Source organism: Cervus elaphus, chromosome 4 (genome assembly GCF_910594005.1).
Source record: "Cervus elaphus chromosome 4, mCerEla1.1, whole genome shotgun sequence".
Classification (NCBI taxonomy): domain Eukaryota; kingdom Metazoa; phylum Chordata; class Mammalia; order Artiodactyla; family Cervidae; genus Cervus; species Cervus elaphus.
This window is the reverse complement of record NC_057818.1, coordinates 52,496,489-52,520,487: the sequence shown is the minus strand read 5'-3', so window position 1 is coordinate 52,520,487 and position 23,999 is coordinate 52,496,489. Positions and strand designations below refer to the sequence as shown.

Below are 23,999 nucleotides of genomic sequence, written 5' to 3'. Positions count from 1 at the left end.
CAACCCAGGGATTGAAACTGCATCTCTTGCATTGGCAGGCAGATTCTTTACCACTGAGCCACCAAGGAAGACTCAATTTAAACAATATTAATACATGATAATTTACTATTTTTAAAAGAAATGGATGTAAATTTATAAATTCATTTGGCAACTATGAGCATGGTTATAGGAAAGGTTTATATTTTTCTATTGGCTGACATATTATCTTTGAAATGATTAACTATTGCTCAGCTACCCCCATAAGGTAATATAGGGAAGCCACCTATGTTGTTATGAGCCTGGTAGCTTATACTGTTTTCCCACAATTCTTCCTTTACCATCTGCCCTTGGCATGGTTCACCCCTGCCTCTGTTAATGTTGGGCTTGTCCACTTGACTTGTCTAATCAACAGAATGTGAGCTGATCAGGACGGTTGTACAGACTTTAAAGATGTTTTGGCTCAGCATTTTGTGCTTCTGCCATGGACCATGAAAAGAACATGCCCAAGAATCTGCTGGCCAAAATGAGACATCAGAAACAGAAGGGGAGAATAACCTTTTTAACCACGTGAGTTATTTCAAAAATCACCCCCTTCTAAGAAAGCAACTGGAGGTTGCTCCACGGGAGCAAGCAGAAAACTAGAAACTCCACGTAGGAGAGAAGTGAAAAGAATCTCTAATGTGATGGTGGTGGAGATCACAGTATTTCTCATGTCAAGCACAAAGGGCAACCAGCCCAGAATGGATCATATTATATGACTCAATATACTTCCTCATTGCTTCAATCATTTTGGTTCTTTTAATTTCTGATGAGTGTATCTTAACTGTGTTAAACAACTAAAACTTACGGATCATACTGGGAGATGGAGATGCAAAGACAAAGCTGATTCCATCATAGCCATCAACCAGCTCCCTGTCTAGTGGAGGATAAATGCACACACGATGGCCTAGGTGTCAAATCCTGTCCTAGAAATTGTGCAGATACTTTGTGAAACTGTACACACCTAATGCATCCAATGATGTATGAGCAAGGAGTGAAGAGATACTGAAAAATTCAAATACCCAGCAGACAATCAGAAAACTGGAAATGTGAACCACAATCATTACAATCAGGTACCACTGTATACCTACCACAGTAGCAAAATATGTACATATATTTTTTAACTGATGATGCCACATATTGTCAAGGATACGAACACACACTGCTGTTGGGAGTGCCAGCTGGTATATTTGTTTGGAAATCTATTAATATGTAGGAGAACTAAACTTATTAAAGCTGAACATGGACATACCCATAAACAAACTCAAGCAATTCTACTTCACAGTATACACAGAAAGAAATGTACATACTCTGAAAGACATGGCTAATTCTAACAGTCCTATAAGGCACTCTGACTTCCCAACATGGTATCTTCCAGAACACATACTGAAAGATTTTCAATTAGGGACTATGTTGGAATACTCTTTTTATGTGGATCTTGGCTGGTACTATGAAGATTCCTTAAAGTAACTGTGCTGGATATTCAGTGAAATTGTTGTGTCCTAAGTAGAAATTCAAAGACAAGAAAATCAACAGATTAAACTAGAAAAGTGATTAAGGACCTCCAATTCAAAACAAAACAACCCAATACAGTCATGCAATTTTAAAGAACAGGTAATTGCAATACAAAAACAAAAAAATACATTCTAAAAGAAAATCATCATATAGTCTTACTCACGAGATGTAAAAATTCTAAATAAAATAGTAGTAAGTGAAATCAAGTAGTGCATCCAAAACACACACACACACACACACACACACACACACACACACACAATGGCTAACCTGAGCATACCTAGAAACAAGAAGAAGTCAAAGAGTCTGTCAGTATAAATACTTATCACAGTATAACAAATACAACTGCAGGAAGAGATAATAAAATGGCATTTGATAAAACTCAGGAGCCATGCCTACTTAGACACAACAAAGATATTTACTCATAAGTAAGAGAAAACATTAGAAGGCAACTGAGAGTACGATACTGTCATCCTGTCATAGCTAAACAATCAGACTTGGTGACTGAAATTTCCAACTTTATCCTCTCTTAGTTATGGTTGCGCCTCCCAATGCAGTTTGACACCCTCAAGATGTTAATAAGTCATGAGAATTGGTATTTCCATAGTGAAGTTTGAGATATGCCAACTTAAACACAGTTGAACCATTTTCTTCACTACTCTTTAGCCTTTTGATAAGCTGATAAGGTACTTTAGGTGGTTCCTTAAGAGGGTATTTTAGAAGATGCTGCTTCATAAGCTTCTTGAATCAGAGGATTAATTTCCTTTGTTTCTGAAGTACTATTAAGCACTGGTGACTTCCGAGACCTACAATTTCAGAAATGGTAGGATAAGGTGCTATCACCATATCTCCTAGTTAACATGCAAATATGGTACCCAGGAGGAGTAAAATACTAACTGGTGATGATATATTCTATTAAAACACTCAAAGTATTCTGCTTTGTGTTACATTTGATTATTACAATTATGTGGAATAATGCTGTCAACCACTAGACTATAAACGACTGAACAGAGATACCATGGATGGCCTATCTGCAAAAATGGACACAGAGGTGAGGTGCAGATTAAAACAATGACCAAGATGAACCACAGACATTTGTCAGTGCAGTTCTGATGTAACTGATTTTTGGAAATCAGTCATTTTTAAAGGGTCAAATTCTGAGTATATAAACATTCTTTTATTTCATCATAACTAATATGTTTTCATGCCGGCAGTAAATCATAACAGCCACCCAGATGAAAATGAAAAGTCACCAATTTTGAGATGCATTCTGATTTACAAATATTAAATTCTTCTTAGAATTAAGTCATTATGTGTAATTTCCTACTCTAAAAGTCACACAAATCTTAAGATGAACTATCAGAATGAATTAAACTTATACTGATTCATTTTTTTTTTTTTTTTTTTTTGGTCAGTTAGCCTATATTTCCATTTAAACCAGAAAGTTTCGGGCTTGAATATTCCATAAAAATTATTTTCTACTGTGCAATCTTACATCTGGATTCTGCTTATTGGTGTTTTACTTAAAAATTTTGCATTTACCTGGGTCAGGAAGTTCCCCTGGAAGAAGGCATGGCAACCCATTCCAATATTCTTGCCTGGAGAATCTCCATGGACAGAGGAGCCTGTCGGGCTATAGTCCACGAGTTCACAAAGAGTTGGACATGACTGAAGCGACTGAACACATATGCATGCAAATTCAATTAATCTAGCTTTTGCTTTTTGGAGGCTATCTCCATTTAGTTTTGTTACTAGATATATATGTTATCCAGATGAGATAGCAAAAAAATTTTTTTTCCTCTTGAAATTGATCCCTAAGAAGATGACAATTTCCAACTATTGTTTCTAAAAAAGAGATCTTGGAGCAATTTTTTTTCAGTCTTTTTCTTTGCTTATTGATCCAAATATGTTTAAATACATTGTGTTGCCTTAAATTAAAAAAAAAAAAAAAAAACCTCCACATCTCTAATTATATCTCTTTTCTTATTAATGATTCTACAATGTTGCCAACTTTCTTGACTTTTCTTATTCAGATTTACCAAAGTCTGATGAAGTATACATCATATTTATCTTATGAAGTATTAAGTATTCTGCTATTCTAATCATTGTCCAACAAGTGAAGAATTTCTTATTCTAATTAAGTTACTTTGTGACTTGTCTCCTGTTTTAAAAAGTATGAATGTTGTCTCTCAACTTATAGAGGGAAGGACAAACTTTTCATTTTAAATTTCCAATCATTGATTGACTGATACTTTTGTAAAATATAATGATAATGTTATGGCAATATCAAATTTCTATAAAAGTTTCCAAACATTTACTCTCACTTTCTGCATTTATCTCATGATTGACAGGCAATGATTTTATAGACTGGCAAAACGTCTCTGGACAATAGTTGGAGTAGCAGTTGTCTAAAGGCCTTCCTACAATTCTAATTCAAATGGCTTCTCATTAGGATGAATTCCCTGATGTATTTTAAGATGTTTACCATGATTACAAGTCTTCCCATACTCCTTAAATTCACAGGATTTCACAGCAGTATGAATTCTCTGATATACAAGAACCAAATTAAATTTAGAATCTTCCCATATGCCTTAGAGAGTTTCTGATGAGCATAATTTTTCCAACACTTATGAGACTTTGTACTATGAATTAAAGATCTTAAATAAAATAAAGATCTTTACATATTTCCTACAATTAAATGGCTTCACGTCAGTATAGACGTTCAAGATCATACAGAAGTCATTTCTTAGTCCTCATTTTCAAAATATTTCTCACTAATATGAATTTTCTGATATCAATTATCCATACACAGTTTAGGGTTTTGCACATTCCCTACATTCAAAAGGTTTCTCAAGAATAAGACTTCTCACATTAAGTAAGTTGTCTATACACACACCAAAACACATTCTTTCACATTTCTTCAGTCATAGTTTCACCAGCATCAACCGCCCCATTTGAATAGGCTGTCCATATAAAGGCTTCCCCACACTCTTTATATTTGTAGGGTTTATCATTATTATTAATTCTTTTATGTTGAACATGGCTTGCGCCACAAGTAAAGGTCTTCCCAAATTCCTTACATTGATGAGGTTTCTCACCAGTATGAAATCTCTGATGAACACTAAGTTGATAGTCACTATCAAAGGCCTTCCCACAGTCTCTACATTCATAGTATTTCTCACCAGTATGAACTCTCTCATGTTTAACAAGGCTTGAACCCCAAGTAAAGGCCTTCCCGCATTCCTTACATTTAAAAGGTTTCTCACCCGTATGGATTTTCTGATGTTGAGTAAGGTGATAGCCACGACTAAAGGTCTTTCCACATTCTTTACATTCATAGGGTTTCTCACCAGTATGGATTCTCTCATGTTGAACCAGACTCGAGCCACAATTAAAGGCCTTCCCACATGCCTTACATTTATAGGGTTTCTCACCAGTATGAAATATCTGATGTCGAGTAAGTTGATAACCACTACCAAAGGTTTTTCCACATTCTTTACATTCATAAGATTTCTCACCAGAATGAACTCTCTCGTGTTTAACAAGGCTTGAACCCCAACTGAAGGCCTTCCCACATTCCTTACATTCAAAAGGTTTCTCACCAGTATGGATTTTCTGATGCTGAGTAAGGTGATAGCCACGACTAAAGGCCTTTCCACATGCTTTACATTCATAGGGTTTCTCACCAGTATGGATTCTCTCATGTTGAACCAGACTCGAGCCACAATTAAAGGTCTTCCCACATTCCTTACATTCGTAGGGTTTCTTGCCAGTATGAAATATCTGATGTCGAGTAAGTTGATAGCCCCAACAAAAAGCCCTTCCACAAATTTTACATACATAAGGTTTCTTACCAGTATGGATTTTATGATGCTGAGTAAGTTGATAGCCACGACTGAAGGCCTTCCCACATTCTTTACATTTATAAGGTTTCTCACCTGTATGAATTATCTCATGTTTAGCAAGGCTTGAGCCCCAAAAAAAGGCCTTCCCACATTCTTTACATTCATAAGATTTCACACCAATATGAATTTTCTGATGTTGAGTAAGGTGATAGCCACGACTAAAGGCCTTCCCACATTCTTTACATTCATAGGGTTTCTCACCAGTATGAATTCTCTCATGTTTAACAAGGCTTGATCCCCAACTAAAGGTCTTCCCACACTCCTTACATTCATAAGGTTTCTCACCAGTATGAAATCTCTGATGCACAGTGAGTTGATAGGCACTTAAAAAGTCCTTCCCACATTCTTTACATTCAAAATGTTTTTTAGCCATATGAATTCTCTCATGTTGAACAAGTTTTGAGCCATGACTGTAAGCCTTCCCACATTCCTTACAAATGTAGGGTTTTTCTCGATTAGGAGTTCTTTGATGTGCAATGAGAAATTCATGCTTTTTGTAAGTGGGCATTTTTTCATAGCTGATTATCACTTGACTGAAGAATCTCTCTTGGTGTCCCTGGAGCCCCTTGAATCTGCTCTTACACTTCCAGTTATTTTTGAAAATGGATGCCTCAAGCTTAATGGTTTTATTTCTTTCCTTTATCTTCCACTGGGAAAAATTAATTTCAAAAATGTCCTTTTTTGAAAATGTATTTTTTGTCTCATATGTCGACTCCAAATCTGAAAGAAAATAAGAAAACCACATTTTATTCCCTTTACCAGAAAAAAAGTCCTTTATACTAGAAGTAAAGACAAATTGAAAATAATACTCATAAGTGAACTGAATCAGGAGATTTAGTGAATTCCTAAGCACAAGCCTCTCTCCTGTCCAACAACAAATTCAGCTGTGATTTTTCAACTCTTGTGATCTCATCATGTTCTTTTTTTTTTTTTTTTTTTTTGGCCTTTTTAAAAAGTTTATTTAAAAAAAAAATAAAATTTATTTTTTATTAAAGGATAATTGCTTTACAGAATTTTGTTGTTTTCTGTCATCATCATGTTCTGATTTGACAGTTTTCTGGAGGATTCCACAAGGGTCATTTTAACAAGTTCCTCATCATCTTCCTTGGTAAACAGTCTCTTAAACTAAAATGTGCCTTTCCATCAAGCAAGTCACTGGGCAAGGATATTACGATCTGAATTCAGGGCTGCTAAAGTGAGTGGAATTTGTGGTTCAAGGTTTATCAAAGGAGAAGCCATGCAAAGGAGCCCCAGGAACCTATGTTGGGGTTCTCCCCTGAATCTGTAACCAAATGTTATGCATTTACAAGGTGCCTGCGGCATTGACTAAAATCGGAGATTCTAGAGGTTGCACACTGGAAGTCAACCCAATTCAAATGGAAAGACCTCAATGAACACTCCCAAGCATTTATTTTGAGGCCTCTCAAAAACCATATATTGAAAGTAAGAACCATACCCTGAAGCAATAGTTCTCAAACTTTTTGGTCTCAGTAGACTCATACTCTTCAATATTGGTGAATCCCTTGCTTGCGCATGTGTAAGTATATCTGCAATACAAAGTATACAAATCTAGTGTTTTTGCCTATTGGTGATTGTTTAATACCTTGGTAAGCTAATAAATGGTGGACGAATACTGTGGAAATGATTGTGGGAAGTAATTTTAATCAAGAATAATTGGGCACAGGCCTACACTGCATTGACTATTTCTATTTTATTTAATAATTTCTTATTGTTTTGTATACAATAACATTTGGGTGTAAAGACTGTGTGTATATCCAAAAGGAAGCCAGTATTTAAACTGACCAACCTAATATTACAATTACTTTGAGATGACCAAATGTAAACTAAAAGGAGTGCACTTATGTACAACTTAGCCTCAATAAGTAGTTCAACAAATCTGAATTGAACTTGAATTATAATTACTTGGTATTTGAATGTTTTGTTTAAGTCTCAACAGTGATAGTAAATGAACAGAAGTTTAACTTCTTTTTAGATGTTTTTTAAAAAAAAAGCATTAAGGACCCAAAAGAGCTTTTGTTTATGTAGGTTATATCTTTTGAAATTAACCATATTAGAAATTAAAACTGAGAAATTTAAAGTTATTAATTTATTTAAAAATGATAAATCGTTAATGTTAAATAACACATTTTGTGAAAAGTAATATTTGGAATAAAAATTCCAAAACAAAAAATTAATGAATAACTTCTTAAAATATTTTGTAAGTCTCTTTAATATCTGGCTTAACAGAAGACAACTGGATTCTTTTGCATTCAAATTGTGGCAATGCTATTTTGGTTGAATAAATAGCACTGAAGAAAACAGCATATGAAGAAAATCCAGCCTCTAACAGATATATAATTATAAAATAGCAGAATATTCTATGAGCTTGTTTAGGTAATAGTGGATGCTATTCTTTGATACAGTAAAACAGGAGAAGTGATGGTTTCTTAAAAGGTTAGTTCCAAGGTGGAGTATGCAACCATACCCATGAACTTTTCATACTATGTTACAGAATCCATTGCACTTTGGATGATTTTCTTTTATCCATGCATAATTCTGTAATATCATGCACTGGTCATTTGAAAAATACTGGCTCACTGAATTCTGCAGATATTTGAAATGCTGACATATTTCATTACATAATATCGAAAAAAAAACCATAAGTTAAAAATATATCTACCTCATCAGAAAAATATTTATTGGGAAGCTGTAAAGCTCAAAATTCCCAAAGAAAGGCAAGGCCAAAGAATGCTCCAACTACCGCACAACTGCACTCATCTCACACGCTAGTAAAGTAATGCTCAAAATTCTCCAAGCCAGGCTTCAGCAATACATGAACCGTGAACTTCCAGATGTTCAAGCTGGTTTTAGAAAAGGCAGAGGAACCAGAGATCAAATTGGATCTGTTGAAACCAGAGATCCGTTGGATCACAGAAAAAGCAAGAGCGTTCCAGAAAAACATCTATTTCTGCTTTATTGACTATGCCAAAGCCTTTGACTGTGTGGATCACAATAAACTGTGGAAAATTCTGAAGGAGATGGGAATACCAGACCATCTGACCTGTCTCTTGAAAAACCTGTATGCAGGTGAGGAAGCAACTGTTAGCACTGGACATGGAACAACAGACTGGTTCCAAATAGGTAAGGAGTATATCAAGGCTGTATATTGTCACCCTACTTATTTAACTTATATGCAGAGTACATCATGAGAAACGCTGGGCTGGAAGAAGCACAAGCTGGAATCAAGATTGCAGGGAGAACTATCAATAACCTCAGATATGCAGACGACACCACCCTTATGGCAGAAAGTGGAGAAGAACTAAAAAGCCTCTTGATGAAAGTGAAAGAGGAGAGTGAAAAAGTTGGCTTAAAGCTCAACATTCAGAAAACTAAGATCATGGCATCTGGTCCCATCACTTCATGCGTAATAGACGGGGAAACAGTGGAAACAGTGTCAGACTTTATTATTTTGGGCTCCAAAATCACTGCAGATGGTGATTGCAGCCATGAAATTAAAGACGCTTACTCCTTGGAAGGAAAGTTATGACCAACCTGGATAGCATATTTAAAAGCAGAGACATTACTTTGCCAACAAAGGTCCATCTAGTCAAGGCTATGGTTTTTCCAGTAGTTATGTATGGATGTGAGAGTTGTGAAGAAAACTAAGCGCTGAAGAATTGATGCTTTTGAACTGTGGTGTTGGAGAAGACTCTTGAGAGTCCCTTGGACTGCATGGAGATCCAACCAGTCCACCCTAAAGGAGATCAGTCCTGGGTATTCATTGGAAGGACTGATGCTGAAGCTGAAACTCCAATACTTTGGCCACCTCATGCGAAGAGTTGACTCATTGGAAAAGACCCTAATGCTGGGAAGGATTGGGGGCAGGAGGAGAAGGGGATGACAGATGATGAGATGGCTGGATGGCATCACTGACTCGATGGACATGGGTTTGGGTAGACTCCGGGAGTTTGTGATGGACAGGGAGGCCTGGCATGCTGCGATTCATGGGGTCACAAAGAGTTGGACACGACTGAGCAACTGAACTGAATTGAAAGCTCAAAATAATGGATATAAGCTTCACACAATTCTAATTTTTACTTGAAAGTTTAAATTTTATCATTGGCAATAAATAATCTTAGTTGTTCTTAAAGTGACATGCTCATTTAGAAGAAAATGTTTCCAACTACTCAAGCCTTCAACCATTGTCTGCCTGTCAGTCATTCTTTCAAGGAAAGAAAAAAAAGGGTGTTCCATGAAAAAAGCAGCTAGTTTAACTCATAATTCAAACAACGACACAGGCAGTTTCCTGCAAGGTAACCACTACACTTCAGTATACAGCAGAAGAGCTTAATGAAGACTTTCCATCTCATCACATAGAATATTTTCAAAACGCATCCTCAAGGATCAGGATTTAATAAAATGAGGCCCAGAGCAGGATCTGAAGGTCAGCCAGCATAAGGATGGTCACAATGTAAAAGGGTTGTCTCATGTCAGGAGTCAGAATGCAAGCAAGGTTAGGACAAGTGTTCATGTGCTTAGTGACTTGCATGGGTTGTCACAGCCCAAGTGGGATAGAAAGGCAATCACACGGTCAAGGTGGTGGTGGTAGTGATGACAGAAGACTGCTTAGTCACAGAAAGTTTGATCAAATAAGTACAATCATCCCTTGGCATCTTGGGGGATTGGTTCCAGAACCCACCTCAGGTACCCAAGGATGCAAAGTCCCACAGTTGGCCCTCCTTTTCCATGGTTGTAGAACCTGTGGAAACGGAGAGTCAACTGTATATTTCTTGAAAAAAATCTGCATATAAGTGGACCGGCATGGCTCAAACCCATGTTGTTCAAGGGTCAACTATAAATACATTAAGAATAATGGAACCCAGGTTTTTCATTGTCAGAAAAGAGAATTAGAAATATGGAAGATGCATAAGCTGAAATGAAACCTGTAGTGTTGAAAAGGAACTGGAGACATCTGTGTGAACTCATAGTATAGATGTAAAAGTGTGTACATATATGCATGTGTGCATATAAACATATTCTCTCCCTCCTCTGTTCACTGAGAGGCCCTAGGGAAAGCCATTTCCCAGCAGCAATGAGCAAATCTAACACTCAGATTCTGGCTTCTAAATACCATACTCAACTAAAAGGAACCAAGGCACCTTGAAGAAAAGGCTGACTTTAGGGCTGGAGTTATGTCAGAAAATAAGGAGGTGCTCTAAGTGTGATGGAGACATGCCAAAGGACACAGAAGCTACTATTTAGAGGGTTCCCATGGATCACATCTGGGAACAGCTCATATATTTTGAGCTTCAAAATAAATAATGGGAAGGACAAATTACAACCTGCTGACTAGAAATCCAACATATGAATAAACTGAAAGTTTGAAGAGGAATACAATATTTAATAGCCTCAAAGTTCCTCCTCATAAAAGCCTCATTAAAGGGGTTAATTTCCAAAATACACTAACAGCTCATACAACTCAGTATCAATAAAGATAAACAACCCAATTAAAAAATGGGCACAAGACTTAGATAGACATTTCTCCAAAGATAGCCAACAAGCACATGAAAAAATGCTCTACATCACTAATTACTACAGAAATGCACAACAAAACTGCACTGAGGCACCCCTTCATACCAGTCAGAATGGCCATCATAAAAGTCTGTAAGTAATAAATGCTGGAGAGACTATGGAGAAAACGGAACCCTCATACACTGTTGGTGGGAATGTAAAATGGTACAGTCACTATGGAGAACAAAAACAGAAGTTCCTTAAAAATACTAAAAATAGAGCAATTATTATTATCCAGTAATCCCATTCCTGGGCATATATCTTGAAAAGACAAAAACTGTAATTCAAAAAGATACATGCACCCCATGTTCATAGCAGCATTATTTATAATAGCCGAGACATGGAAACAACCCAAATGCCCATCAACAGACAACTGGTTTAAGAGGATATGATATATCCACAGTGAATATTACTCAGCCATTTGCAGCAACATGGATGGCTCTAGAGAACATCATACTAAGTGAAGTAAGTCAAACAGAGGAAGACAAATATTATATGACATCACTTATATGTGGAATCTAAGAAATAATACAAATGAATCTATATACAAAATGGAAACAGACTCAGAGACATAGAAAAGAAACTTATGGTTACCAAAGGGGAAAGTCAGAGGAGGAAGAAATTAAGAGTATGGGATTAACAAAACTACTATACACAGAATAGAAGAGCAACAAGCACTTACTGTATAGCACAGGGAACTATAGTCAATATCTTATAATAACCTATAATGGAATACAATCTGAAATATATATATATATATATACACACACATATATGTATAACTGAATCACTTTGCTATATACTTGAAACATAATATTGTAAATTTTTATTCAAGAAATAAGGAATGTAAATCAAGAAAAGATGAATGAGTTGTTTCAGACTGAAACTAAACAATCCAAATTCCTAAGAAAACAACAACACAACTGTATATTAATCTAACCCGTGCTTATCTCTGGGACCCAATTTCTTAGTACACACTCCTTTACTAACTCTACCCTTCTTAGATTTCTTCCAATAAAGTTCCTTACCACCTTCAGGGCCTTTGCCCTTCAGTTCATTGTGACTGAAATGTTCCTCCCCCAGGTATTCATATAACCTGATCCTAGACGTCACATTTCTATTCACAAAAGCTTTCCCTGACCCCCTTATCTGAATTAGCTGTATCAGTTCCCATCATTTTCTGTTCTCTTATGCTGCCTGCCTCTCATGAACAACATGTTTCATTACATGATACTATTTATCTATTTATTTACTTATTTATGTTCCTCCCCAATGACACAAAGTACACAAGAATGAGCAAGTTATCAATCTTGTTCCTGATGGTATTAATAGTGCCCAGTATGCAGCCTGGCTAGGAGTAGTAACTCCAAATATGTGCTGAATTGATGAACGAGTATGTATATTCATTCACATACACAAATGCAAAACAGCTGTAAAATAGCTATATCCAACATATAAGTAAAATAGTTCCAATGGGAACAAAAAAGAATTCCTCACTGAAATGGAAGGAAATAGGAGAAACAAAGAGTCTCAGAAATGAGATCAAGATGAAGTTCCCCTGGTAGCTCAAACTGAGATCTCTATCTTCTCCCAGGTGTCAGGCCTTCACTCCACAGGCCTTGGTCCTTCATAAGGACCTTCCAAACACCATCCCAGCTGTTCCCTTTCTCTTCTTGTGTAACCTGTGAGGTTGTTCCCCGGGCTGATGGCTCCCTCCTGCCTTTGCCTTCCTGGGATCTAACTTCTTGCACCTCCTCACATCCCCGACAATTATCCAGGGCTCTTCTCCTTGCTCCAATAATGCTGCTATATCTGGCTTAGAAATGGAGTGTCTACTTGCAGGAAAAGAAATCTCAAATGGTTTGAGAGATTTGTTTTTTTGTGTTTTTTTTAATTATAAGTGCAAAACATTTGGTTAAATTTGCAATAAAGGTAAAAATAATATTGATAAAGACTCCAGAGAAGAGAGAAACAGTGGGAATGAAGAACATGAGATCATATAAAGTAGATAAATGATCTTGTTTTAGGCTCATTCAGGTTCTACCTCTTTTGAGCAAACAGAACACATAACAGTGGTTTTAAAACACAGATTCTAGAGCCAGACTTCTTAGGTTCAACTGTTGCCACTATATCCCCACAAGCTGTGTGACCTTGGGAGGTCATTTAAACTGTATGTGCCTCGGTAATCTCATCATAAAAAGGGTTAAAAATAGTACCTACCTCATGGGGATGTTGTAAAAGTTAAAAACGTTCATGTATTTGCTCTGCTTAGTACAGGGCCTGGTTTTTAGTAAGCATAATGTTAACTATTAATGTTATTATTGTTACTGTTATTATTTTGCTAAGGTGAAAACAAGTTTTGTGAGACATTTCTAGGATTTAACTCAGTGTAGGATTTAACTTTGTAAAGTGCAAAGTTCAGATTGTAATTTTCAACTTCAAATATGTTGGAAGTAAAGGAACATGTTCACTTAGTATGCAATGAATTTCTGTTCATTCAATCCACCACTCTATTAAAAAGTAGAGAGGTTCTTCTGAAAGCCACAGTGTATCAGGATTTTGTTTCTAGCTGTACTTCCTATATGTGGGTCAGAATATAACAAAGGGGAGCAATTCTTGAAGGTGAATAAAAAATCACTAGGGGACTATGAGTAAATACAGATGCTAGAGTAGGACCTGACAAGCTGCAATTTCTAACAAACCCTGGAAGAAGCTGATGATAGGTGTTTGTGTAACACTTAAAAATAAAAAAGTTAAAACCCCACATAAACCAAATCATGGCTTCTAATCACTGAGAGAACAATCCACATTATTCCCCGAAACCAACACCACAGCCTATCTGGGCTCTGTCTGTCTCCCTCACTCACTTCTGGGTACTCCCTCTTTCACAAACTCTGTTCTGGCCTTTCTATGGTCCCTCACATAAAAGAACCACACTATGACTAGCAAGGACAGAGATCACCTGTAGAAATGCTGACATTAAACACAGTATGAAATCTGGTTTCTCTGACAGTAGTTATGAAATAAACATATGCCCCATAATACAAATCCAGCTCCTTGGTCACTGAAGAGAGGCCACTGCAGAAAAGGCCAGAGGAGGGTTGAAGCTCCCTGAGGGATGGGCTGATCAAGGTGCTCAATGAACCCATTTCTAAGCCAATGAATACCAAAACATTATTTTGAGAACATGAAAGGAGAAATTCACCTGGTTTCTTCAAAAACAGCCCTTTAGTTCCCAGTGGAGAAAGCTGATGTTGCAGATAGAAGAGTCTAAATTATTTCAGGCATATGACCTTACCCAGTGAGACCAAGTTGCTGTAGTTCTCCAACATCACATCCACATACAAGTCCCTCTGAGAAGGGTCCAGGAATTCCCACTCCTCCTGAGAGAAGTCAATGGCCACATCCCTGAATGTCACCAAGCCCTAAAACCAAAAACCCACTCATTACTTGTGAAATTAAAGAAATTGAAAGAGAAGTATGAATGATAACCTATAAGAAGAGAAAAATATAGCAACCAAGTCAGCTGAAAGCCTGTGAAACAGATGGGTAGGAAAAAGTAAGGAAATTAGTATGATTAAAGCAGAGTGTCTACATGTTCGAGAAGAAGCCTGTTATCGCAGAAAGAACTTCCTGTATACTGTGAGATAACTCAGCTGTCCAGATCTGTCTGATATGCATAAAATAATCCCAGTTTCTCCTCTATTAAATAAAAAGTGTGTTGGGGGAAGCGACAGGGGTGCTTATGGGTGTGTATACATACATACAACCTGCTATGTGCCTTCATAAATTTATATATAGGAATTGCTACACCATCTTGTTCCTTTAAAAAAACATGAAAAAAAACACCTTTTTTCCCCAAATGTACTATAAAATCTATTATTTTAGAAAAATGATTTCCATTAAATGAAGGATTACCATTAAACCTCAAGTGAATCATTCTGTTAGATCATAGGCATTTTCCTTTTTCTTCTTATAACATATTAATTTTTTACTGAAGTATAGTTGATTTATAATATTGTGCTAGTTTCAGGTATATAGCACAGGGATTTCAGATTCTTTTCCCTTATAGGTAATTATAAAATATTGAGTACAGTTCCCTGTGGTTAGCATTTTTTTCGTATTGTGATGAATTGAATACATAAAACATTATTAGATGTAATTCAGTTCATCATATAACTATCATATAAGATTAATAACTATTGTACATTTAGGGTGAACAAAACTTTTAAAGATTTTCTTAATTCCAGGAGTCTGTTATCATCCAGTATTTAAGAATCTGGATCCTCTTCTTATGTGGTACCATCAACCATCCATCGCTTAACAATTCCTTGTTCTCAAGTTGGAAGATACAGATAGAAGATCAGACATGACACAGATGTCACAACCTGGTCAGTAACAAAATGGACTTGACACTGGTGTTTATTGAGAAGGGAATCCCTGGAAAGACCACTCACTTCCCACTCTAATCCTGCAAGTTTGCAAAACATGTGATCTCATACAAACTGAAGCTGAAACTAAGAAATCCCAAATTCTATCTTATCTTTCTGGAAAACTCAGGTCTGTGTAGAAGTTCCCAAGTTTTCCTGTGTGATCCAAAGGAACCCTCATCACTAACTCATCACACCACAGACTTGTCATGGGAATGAGAAACCCTAATAAGAGAAACAGGGCAGCCCTGGCTGAACAAATATGGAAGTAATAACAAAAGGCAAGAACTAAGACAGTCTTATATGGATCTGTGCCAGTTAAACACCAAAGCTCTACCAGAGAATACACAATTGAAACTCTTCGCATGGGTGACCATTCAGCTGGCTAAGGGCAGAGGACCCTGACCCACTTCTTTGATAGCTGCATATTAGCCTGAAAAAGGAAAACTATTGGGGGAACGTTATCCTTTTTTTTTCCTAGATAGAACATGAATTAATCAGCATCTTGGCTTGCAAAAGGAAAACTGTTGCTTTCTAAAAGTCTGAAGTCTTTCATTCTCTCCTCTTTCCTCCTCTTGTATGAATCCTCTTCGTGCCTTTGAAAGATGATGAACTCAACCTACTGTTGGCTCTCCTAGTATATAAATAAAAGCGAGCTGATTTTCAGTATATTTCTTTGTGTTATTCTTCGATAGATGCTCCAATATTTCCCTTAGAGGACTCCATCCCTTCACTGCTTTTGATGGAAGACTGAGCCACAGGAGATGCTGAGTCATGTGGTTGATGAATACAATGGCGCTGACTGGAAATGGCACAGAGGGCAGATGCTGGGCTATTTAGCATCACGGTTTACTGGAACAGGAAAAACTGAGAAGGAGGTTCAAGGAGGGGGTACTGTTAAGTAGAAAGCTTTAGGGTAATTCAGGAAAAGATCCACATGACCTAAACATCACAACATGTCAAGGAGAAAGACCAACTTACGTCAGTCATGGTTCTAGAATCCCAGGAACTAATTAGTGCTCCATAGGGTTCCTCTATTGGTGAAGCACAGAGTCCAGAAAAGACAGAGCTGCAGAAGGAAAAAGAAGCTTTAGTCCAGGTATGCTGAAGTGAGCCTGTCCTGACTTAAACAACTGAATAAAAAGACATCAAAATAATAAGAATGATTAACTCTACGGGATATAATTTTAACTTCCTTCTCTATACATTTCCTGGATTGGTGAATGTTTTGCAACAAACCTGCGTTAACTCTGTAATCAGAAAAATAAAAGTGAAAGTTGATCAGCTGTGTCCAATTCTTTGCGACCCCATGGACTATAGTCTGCCAGGCTCCTCTGTCCATGGAATTCTCCAGTCACGAATACTGGAGTGGGTATCTGTTCCCTTCTCCAGGGGTTCTTCCCAACCCAGGTCTCCCACATTGCAGGCAGATTCTTTCCCATCTGAGCCACCAGGGAAGCCCAAGAATACTGGCGTGAGTAGCCTATCCCTTCTCCAGGAAGTTTCCTGACCCAGGAGTCAAACTGGGGTCTCCTGAATTGCAAGTGGATTCTTTACCAGCTGAGCTACTAGGGAAGCCCAATCAGAAAAATAAAGATATTTCCAAATGTAAAAAATTGAGTGATAAGGAATTCAGTCATGAAGAAAACTGAACCAACAGGCCCAACACTGAAAATCAGTGGGTCTGAAACAAATGACACCTACCAGCTCCTCAACATTTTGTAGCTGTAGCTCGCTATACAGTGAGACACTGTCACTGTCAAGATTCTCCTGTGAATAAACACAAATTATTTTTTTTCCTTCGAAGTCAGAGCAAGGAAATCTACGCACATAAACACAACAATATTTCCTACAGAGTAGATACTTAACAAGTGTGGCTACACCACTCTCATTCTTCACTGGTCAATTTAAAACATTTGGATATAATTCTTGAAAAATGTCTCCCAATGCATCTGAGGATTTGAACAATTTGCCATGTGAACAGATGGCTACTGACTGAGGAGAAGGACAATAGGGGGTCTCTGGGGAGAGAGCTGCATCAGCATAGTGGGTCATTCACCAGAAGGTCCAGGAGAGACACTTCAGTTCAGTTCAGTCACTCAGTCGTGTTCGACTCTTTGCAACTCCATGAATCGCAGCATGCCAGGCCTCCCTGTCCATCACAAACTCCCGGAGTTTACTCAAACTCATGTCCATCAAGTCGGTGATGCCATCCAGCCATCTCATCCTCTGTCGTCCCCTTCTCCTCCTGCCCCCAATCCCTCCAAGCATCAGGGTCTTTTCCAACGAGTCAACTCTTCGCATGAGGTGGCCAAAGTATTAGAGTTTCAGCTTCATCATCAGTCCTACCAATGAACACCCAGGACTGATCTCCTCTAGGATGGACTGGCTGGATCTCCATGCAGTCCAAGGGACTCTCAAGAGTCTTCTCCAACACCACAGTTCAAAAGCATCAATTTTTCGGCGCTCAGCTTTCTTCACCGTCCAACTCTCACATCCATACATGACCACTGGAAAAACCATAGCCTTGACTAGATGGACCTTTGTTGGCAAAGTAATGTCTCTGCTTTTTAATATGCTATCTGGGTTGGTCATAACTTTCCTTCCAAGGAGTAAGCGTCTTTAATTTCATGGCTGCAATCACCATCTGCAGTGATTTTGGAGCCCCCCAAAATAAAGTCTGACACTGTTTCAGAGACACTACTAATGGAGATATCTAAAGTCAAGGAGAACAGAAATTCTCACGATTTAAAAACAAAGGTGAGACTTCCCTGGCAGTCCAGTGATTAGGACTTCGCCTTCCAATCCAGGGAGTGCAGCTCGATCCCTCCAGCCGAAAAACCAAAACATATAACAGGAGCAACGTTGTAACAAATTCAATAAAGACTTAAAAAAGAGACGCAGACAGAGAAATAAGAAACAAAGAGAACTATGAATAAAAAAAAGAAAGACAAATTCACCTGAACCTTGATTTCTAAATATGCAACAATTCTTTCCTACTCCTCAGGGTCGTCTCAGAAACCGAGCAGCACCGGGGGTGGGGGAGGAGGTGGGAGAGAGGGGGTCGGTAGGGGCGGCGGGAAGGGATGAGAAGAAATCGTGAGACACCAGAATTCCTTGGAACACAGATAGACCTAACTAAAAACAAACAAAACACTCTCTGGGGTTACATCTGCCGTCGTCCACACACAAACAAACGGCATTAAAGGGGAAGCTGCAACTCAGCTGAGAGCAATTCTTGGGACAGAGGTCTGGCTGCAATGGTGCTGACACATAAAGTTGGCCCCGCAAAGAGGAATCCTACACGTCTTCCCAGGAGACTGTGATGAGGACGCTTCCAGATGTAAAACTGTAAAATCCTCATCTCAAGACTCGACCTGTGTCTTCTGGCCGGAAACACACATTCTAGGGCTTAACACAGGACTTCTTTTCTTGGGGTCACTTAACTCAGGCAGCGACTAAGAGAGTCTAGAGGGAACCCAGAGCGTCCCGCCAAAGCAAACCACACGTACTAACAAGGCCACGCACCTCGTCACTTTGTCACACAGTCCCAATCTCGCACACTGTTAGGGAGACACACTCTGGCCCTGTCACGCCGTCTGTCACACACCATTTTTCTCAGACTCTCGCTCACACACAGACTTGAGGCTCCGGACACCACCCAACCTGTCAGCCGCCGGGCCTTCTCACCTCGAGCGCCTCCCTCCCTCACTGCCGTTTCTGACAGAGCGCTAGAGAACTCCGCTGAGCCCTCCCACCCTCACCGGGAGCTGACCACTTCCTCCAACGCGTCCAACTCACCGCACAGAGTCCAAAAATCTCGGAGACACCGGAAAGGGACCCACAGACTGAGATTAGTTTAGGCCCAGAAGTTCATGGGAAATAAGAGTCGGAAAATCCTCTGAGGCTCTAGCCCAGCACTTCGAAGCGCTCTCGGCAAACTCGCCCCGCCCGGAGAGGATTTGTGCCGAAAGACTTCTGGGAAATGTAGTCCGGGGCCAGCCCCCCCGGAAGATGGGACCCTGGACCTTCATCCCAGCATGCAACTTGGCTCCGCCTGTCACAGGCGCCTTTTCTAAAGCCAATCTGAATTTCTGGTCTTTGCCGGAGAGAGTAGTTCCGAGTATTGGCCGAACCTAGTGGCCTCATTGTCTTTGGCGTGGCTGAGGGAAAGTGAAGAAGTTGTCAGCGAAGGTCGAGGAAGGCATTCTCAAGTCCAGGGCAGGTGGAGATGGGGGTTATGGTAGCTTACCTTGAACGATGTCGGATTTGTGATCTCCGAAAAAGATTTAGTTTCAGGACCAGGGACCAGGCTTGATCACTCAAGAGCTTTTGTGTAGTGGAGTTTTAATAAAGTATGAAAAAGGACAGAGAAAGCTTCTGACATAGACATCAGAAGGGGGACCGAGAGTGCCCCCCTCGCTAGGGCGCTATATACTTTTTAAATTGGTTACTACAATAAATCAAAAGAATGTCTCAAGGTTGTGAAGGTCTTACTAGACCCACTCCCACAATTTACATTTTAAGATGACAGGATTAGTTCAGTTCAGTTCAGCCACTCAGTCATCTCTGACTCATTGCAACGCCATGGACTGCAGCATGCCAGGCCTCCCTGTCCATCACTGACTCCCAGAGTTTACTCGAACTAGTGTTTGTTGAGTTGATGATGCCATCCAACCATCTCATCCTCTGTTATCCCCTTCTCCTCCCGCCTTCAATCTTTTCCAGCATCGGGGTCTTTTCAAATGAGTCAGTTCTTTGCGTCAGGTAGCCAAAGTGTTGGAGTTCAGCTTCAGCATGAGTCCTTCCAATGAATATTCAGGACTGATTTCCTTTAGGATAGACTGGTTGGATCTCCTTGCAGTCCAAGGGACTCTCAAGAGTCTTCTCCAACACCACGGTTCAAAAGCATCAATTCTTTGGCACTCAGTTTTCTTTACAGTCCAACTCTCACATCTATACATGACTACTGGAAAAACCATAGCCTTGACTAGACGGACCTTTGTTGGCAAAGTAATGTCTCTGCTTTTTAATATGCTATCTAGGTTGGTCATAACTTTCCTTCCAAGGAGCAAGCATCTTTTAATTTCATGGCTGCAGTCACCATCTGCAATGATTTTGGAGCCCCCCAAAATAAAGTCTGTCACTGTTTCCACGGTTTCCCCAGCTATTTGCCATCAAGTGATGGGACCAGATGCCATGATCTTAGTTTTCTGAATGTTGAGCTTTAAGCCAACTTTTTCACTCTCCTCTTTCACTTTCATCAAGAGGCTCTTTGGTTCTTCTTCGCTTTCTGCCATAAGGGTGGTGTCATCTGCATAGCTGAGGTTATTGATATTTCTCCCGACAATCTTGATTCCAGCCTGTGCTTCATCCAGCCCAGAATTTTTCATGATGTACTCTGCATATAAATTAAACAAGCAGGGTGACAATATACAGCCTTGACACACTCCTTTCCCAATGTGGAACCAGTCTGTTGTTCCATGTCCAGTTCTAACTGTTGCTTCCTGACCTGCATACAGATCTTTCAAGAGGCAGGTCAAGTGGTCTGGTATTCCCATCTCTTTCAGAATTTTCCACAGTTTATTGTGATGCACACAGTCAAAGGCTTTAGCATAGTCAATAAAGCAGAAATAGATATTTTTCTGGAACTCTCTTGCTTTTTTGATGATTCAACAGATGTTGGCAATTTGATCTCTGGTTCCTCTGCCTTTTCTAAAACCAGCTTGAACATCTGAAAATTCATGGTTCACGTACTGTTGAAGCCTGGCTTGGAGAATTTTGAGCATTACTTTACTTGTGTGTGAGATGAGTGCACTCAAGTGGTAGTTTGAGCATTCTTTGGCATTGCCTTTCTTTGGGATTGGAATGAAAACTGACCTTTTCCAGTCCTGTGACCACTGCTGAGTTTTCCAAATTTGCTGGCATATTAAGTGCAGCGCTTTCACAGCATCATCTTTTAGGATTTGAAATAGCTCAACTGGAATTTCATCACCTCCACTAGCCCTCCTAAGGCCCACTTGACTTTGCATTCCAGGATGTCTAGCTCTAGGTGAGTGATCACACCATCATGATTATCTGGGTCATGAAGATCTTTTCTGTATAGTTCTGTGTATTCTTGCCACCTCTTCTTAACATCTTCTGCCTCTGTTAGGTGCACACCATTTCTGTCCTTTGTTGTGCCCATCTTTGCATAATATATTCCCTTGGTATCTCTAATTTTCTTGAAGAGATCTCTAGTCTTTCCCATTCTGTTGTTTTCCTCTATTTCTTTGCATTGATCGCTGAGGAAGGCTTTCTTATCGCTCCTTGCTATTCTTTGGAACTCTGAATTCAAATGGGTATATCTTTCCTTTTCTCCTTTGCCTTTCGCTTCTCTTCTTTTCACAGCTATTTGTAAGGCCTGCTCAGACAATCATTTTGCCTGTTTGCATTTCTTTTTCTTGGGGATGGTTTTGATCTCTGCCTCCTGTACAATGTCACAAACCTCCATCCATAGTTCTCCAGGCACTCTGTCTATCAGATCGAATCCCTTGAATCTATTTGTCACTTCCACTGTATAATCATAAGGGATTTGATTTAGGTCATACCTGAATGGTCTTGTGGTTTTCCCTACTTTCTTCAATTTAAGTATGAATTTGGCAACAAGGAGTTCATGATCTGAGCCATAGTCAGCACCTGGTCTTGTTTTTGCTGACTGTGTAGAACTTCTGCATCTTTGGGTGCAAAGAATATAATCAGTCTGATTTCAGTATTGACCATCTGGTGATATCCATGTGTAGAGTCTTCTCTTGTGTTGTTGGAAGAGGGTGTTTGCTATGACCAGTGTGTTCTCTTGGCAAAACTCTATTAGCCTTTGCCCTGCTTCATTCTGTACTTCAAGACCAAATTTGCCTGTTACTCTAGGTATTTCTTGACTTCCTCCTTTTGCATTCCATTCCCATATAACAAAAAGGACATCTTTTTTGTGTGTTAGTTCTAGAAGGTCTTGTAAGTCTTCATAGAACCATTCAACTTGAGCTTCTTCAGCATTACTGGTTGGGGCATAGACTTGGATTACTGTGATATTAAATAGTTTGCCTTGGAAATGAAGAGATATAATATACATTTTAAGATGACAGGATTAGTCAGAACGTCCTCAAGAAGGAGAAATATGTCCACAAGCAAGATACATTATTGTTATATTATCATTGGTACAGAGTTTAAGGGAAAACATATCCTTGAGCAAGATGAGTTGTTTTGTTTTGCAATCATCAGCTCTGGGCTTAAAGAACAAAATGTTTGTCCTTTTCTCCTCCTTGAGAACTCCAGACCCCTATCTCCTCCTCGAGAGCCCCAGACCCCTCTCAGCTCCTCGGAGACACTGGACTTCTTGTCAACCTACCCAGGAATTGATTCTCTCAGTTAGGGGGTTTAGGCCTAGTGAGCTGAGGCATCTGTGGTAAAATTCGTGGAAATGACCCTGAGCTAGGTCATGACGACCTTCCCTGGGTATGAGAGGCTGGAGCAGGGTCTGGAAGTTGAAAAGATGAATGTGTATTGCTTTCGGTGAGCTTGTGGATGCAATTCAATGTCTGGAACACTGTCTAGAGTTGTTTATATTGATGGGATAGTTTCTGCAAATGTGAATCTCTGTTTCCTGGGCTTCCCTGGTGGCTCAGCTGGTGAAGAATCTCCCTGCAATAAGGGAGACCTGGGCTCAATCCCTGGGTTGGGAAGATCCCCTGAAGAAGGGAACAGCTACCCACTCCACTATTCTTGCCTGGAGAATTCCATGGACTGTATAGTCCATGGGGTAGCAAAGAGTTGGACACGACTGAGCAACTTTCACTTTCAAGGCAGTTTGTATTAGAGATTTTATGCCACTGTTGGGAAGCAACAGTAAATGGTCATGAATGGATGTTGTGACCATGGGGACCTGTGAGAAGGACTGAGACTTGAGGTCTGTGTCTTTGTGTATTTCTACTAATGTCAGTAACTGAACATGACAGTATTTGTGAGATGTTTTTTCTGATAGGTTTTTCTTCTGTGTGCATAACATGGTGACTGTGAAAATGGGACTCTGTCCAGCTGGGATTGAAAAACAGCACAATGTTATCTAACTTGGCATGTTAGTTTTTTAGTTTGATTATCTACCAACCGCTATATGTGCCTGGGAAATCGTGACTGTGTGTTTTGATAGTGAATGACGTGACTTAGCAGGACAATAATCCAGTTTCCTTACCTCGAAAATAGAATAGTGTTATTTCATCTTGTCGGAGAATCAAATTTAATATGCAGAAAAAGACTTGAAATTTATCTGCCAAAAGATTTGGATATTTTATAATGAATCAAAGATGTTTTATGGGAAAGAATGCAAATCAGCGTAACCTTGAAAATGAAAAAAGAAATCAAAGTAACAGCCAGTCACGGAATGGCTGAGGTAGGCCTCCACTCTTCTATGATGTTAAGGGAACTTGAGCAAATGACTTTGAAAACCCTGGACTAAAGAAATAAATTCCCACTGGTAGGGTCAGGTAGATTAGAGCAGAGCCCAGAATTAGGGAATCAGATGTCCTAT

At 39.1% G+C, this 23,999-nt stretch overlaps 2 protein-coding genes across 6 annotated transcripts in view; one reads left to right on the top strand and one right to left on the bottom strand.

Moving 5' to 3' along the window:
- ZNF404 (zinc finger protein 404) overlaps window positions 1-15,371 on the top strand; it is a 34,191-nt gene extending 18,820 nt beyond the window's left edge. The window contains exon 6 of the transcript XR_006340605.1: window positions 15,260-15,371. The gene's annotated coding sequence lies outside the window, so the exon portion shown is untranslated. The remainder of the gene's footprint in view (window positions 1-15,259) is intronic.
- On the bottom strand, window positions 31-19,397 carry ZNF283 (zinc finger protein 283). 5 transcript variants are annotated; one of them, XM_043899405.1, is made up of 5 exons: window positions 19,241-19,397; window positions 17,144-17,209; window positions 16,421-16,508; window positions 14,308-14,434; window positions 31-6,158 (listed from the first exon to the last, which is right to left on the bottom strand). In XM_043899405.1, exons 2-5 carry the CDS (start codon window positions 17,155-17,157, stop codon window positions 4,444-4,446), a joined length of 1,944 nt encoding a protein of 647 aa, XP_043755340.1. In that variant the 5' UTR covers window positions 17,158-17,209; window positions 19,241-19,397; the 3' UTR covers window positions 31-4,443. The 5 variants fall into 5 exon arrangements, with proteins under 5 accessions (XP_043755340.1, XP_043755341.1, XP_043755342.1 ...); XM_043899406.1 differs by lacking the exon at window positions 19,241-19,397 and adding an exon at window positions 19,130-19,165; XM_043899407.1 differs by lacking the exon at window positions 17,144-17,209.
- Between the last annotated feature and the right edge of the window lie 4,602 nt (window positions 19,398-23,999).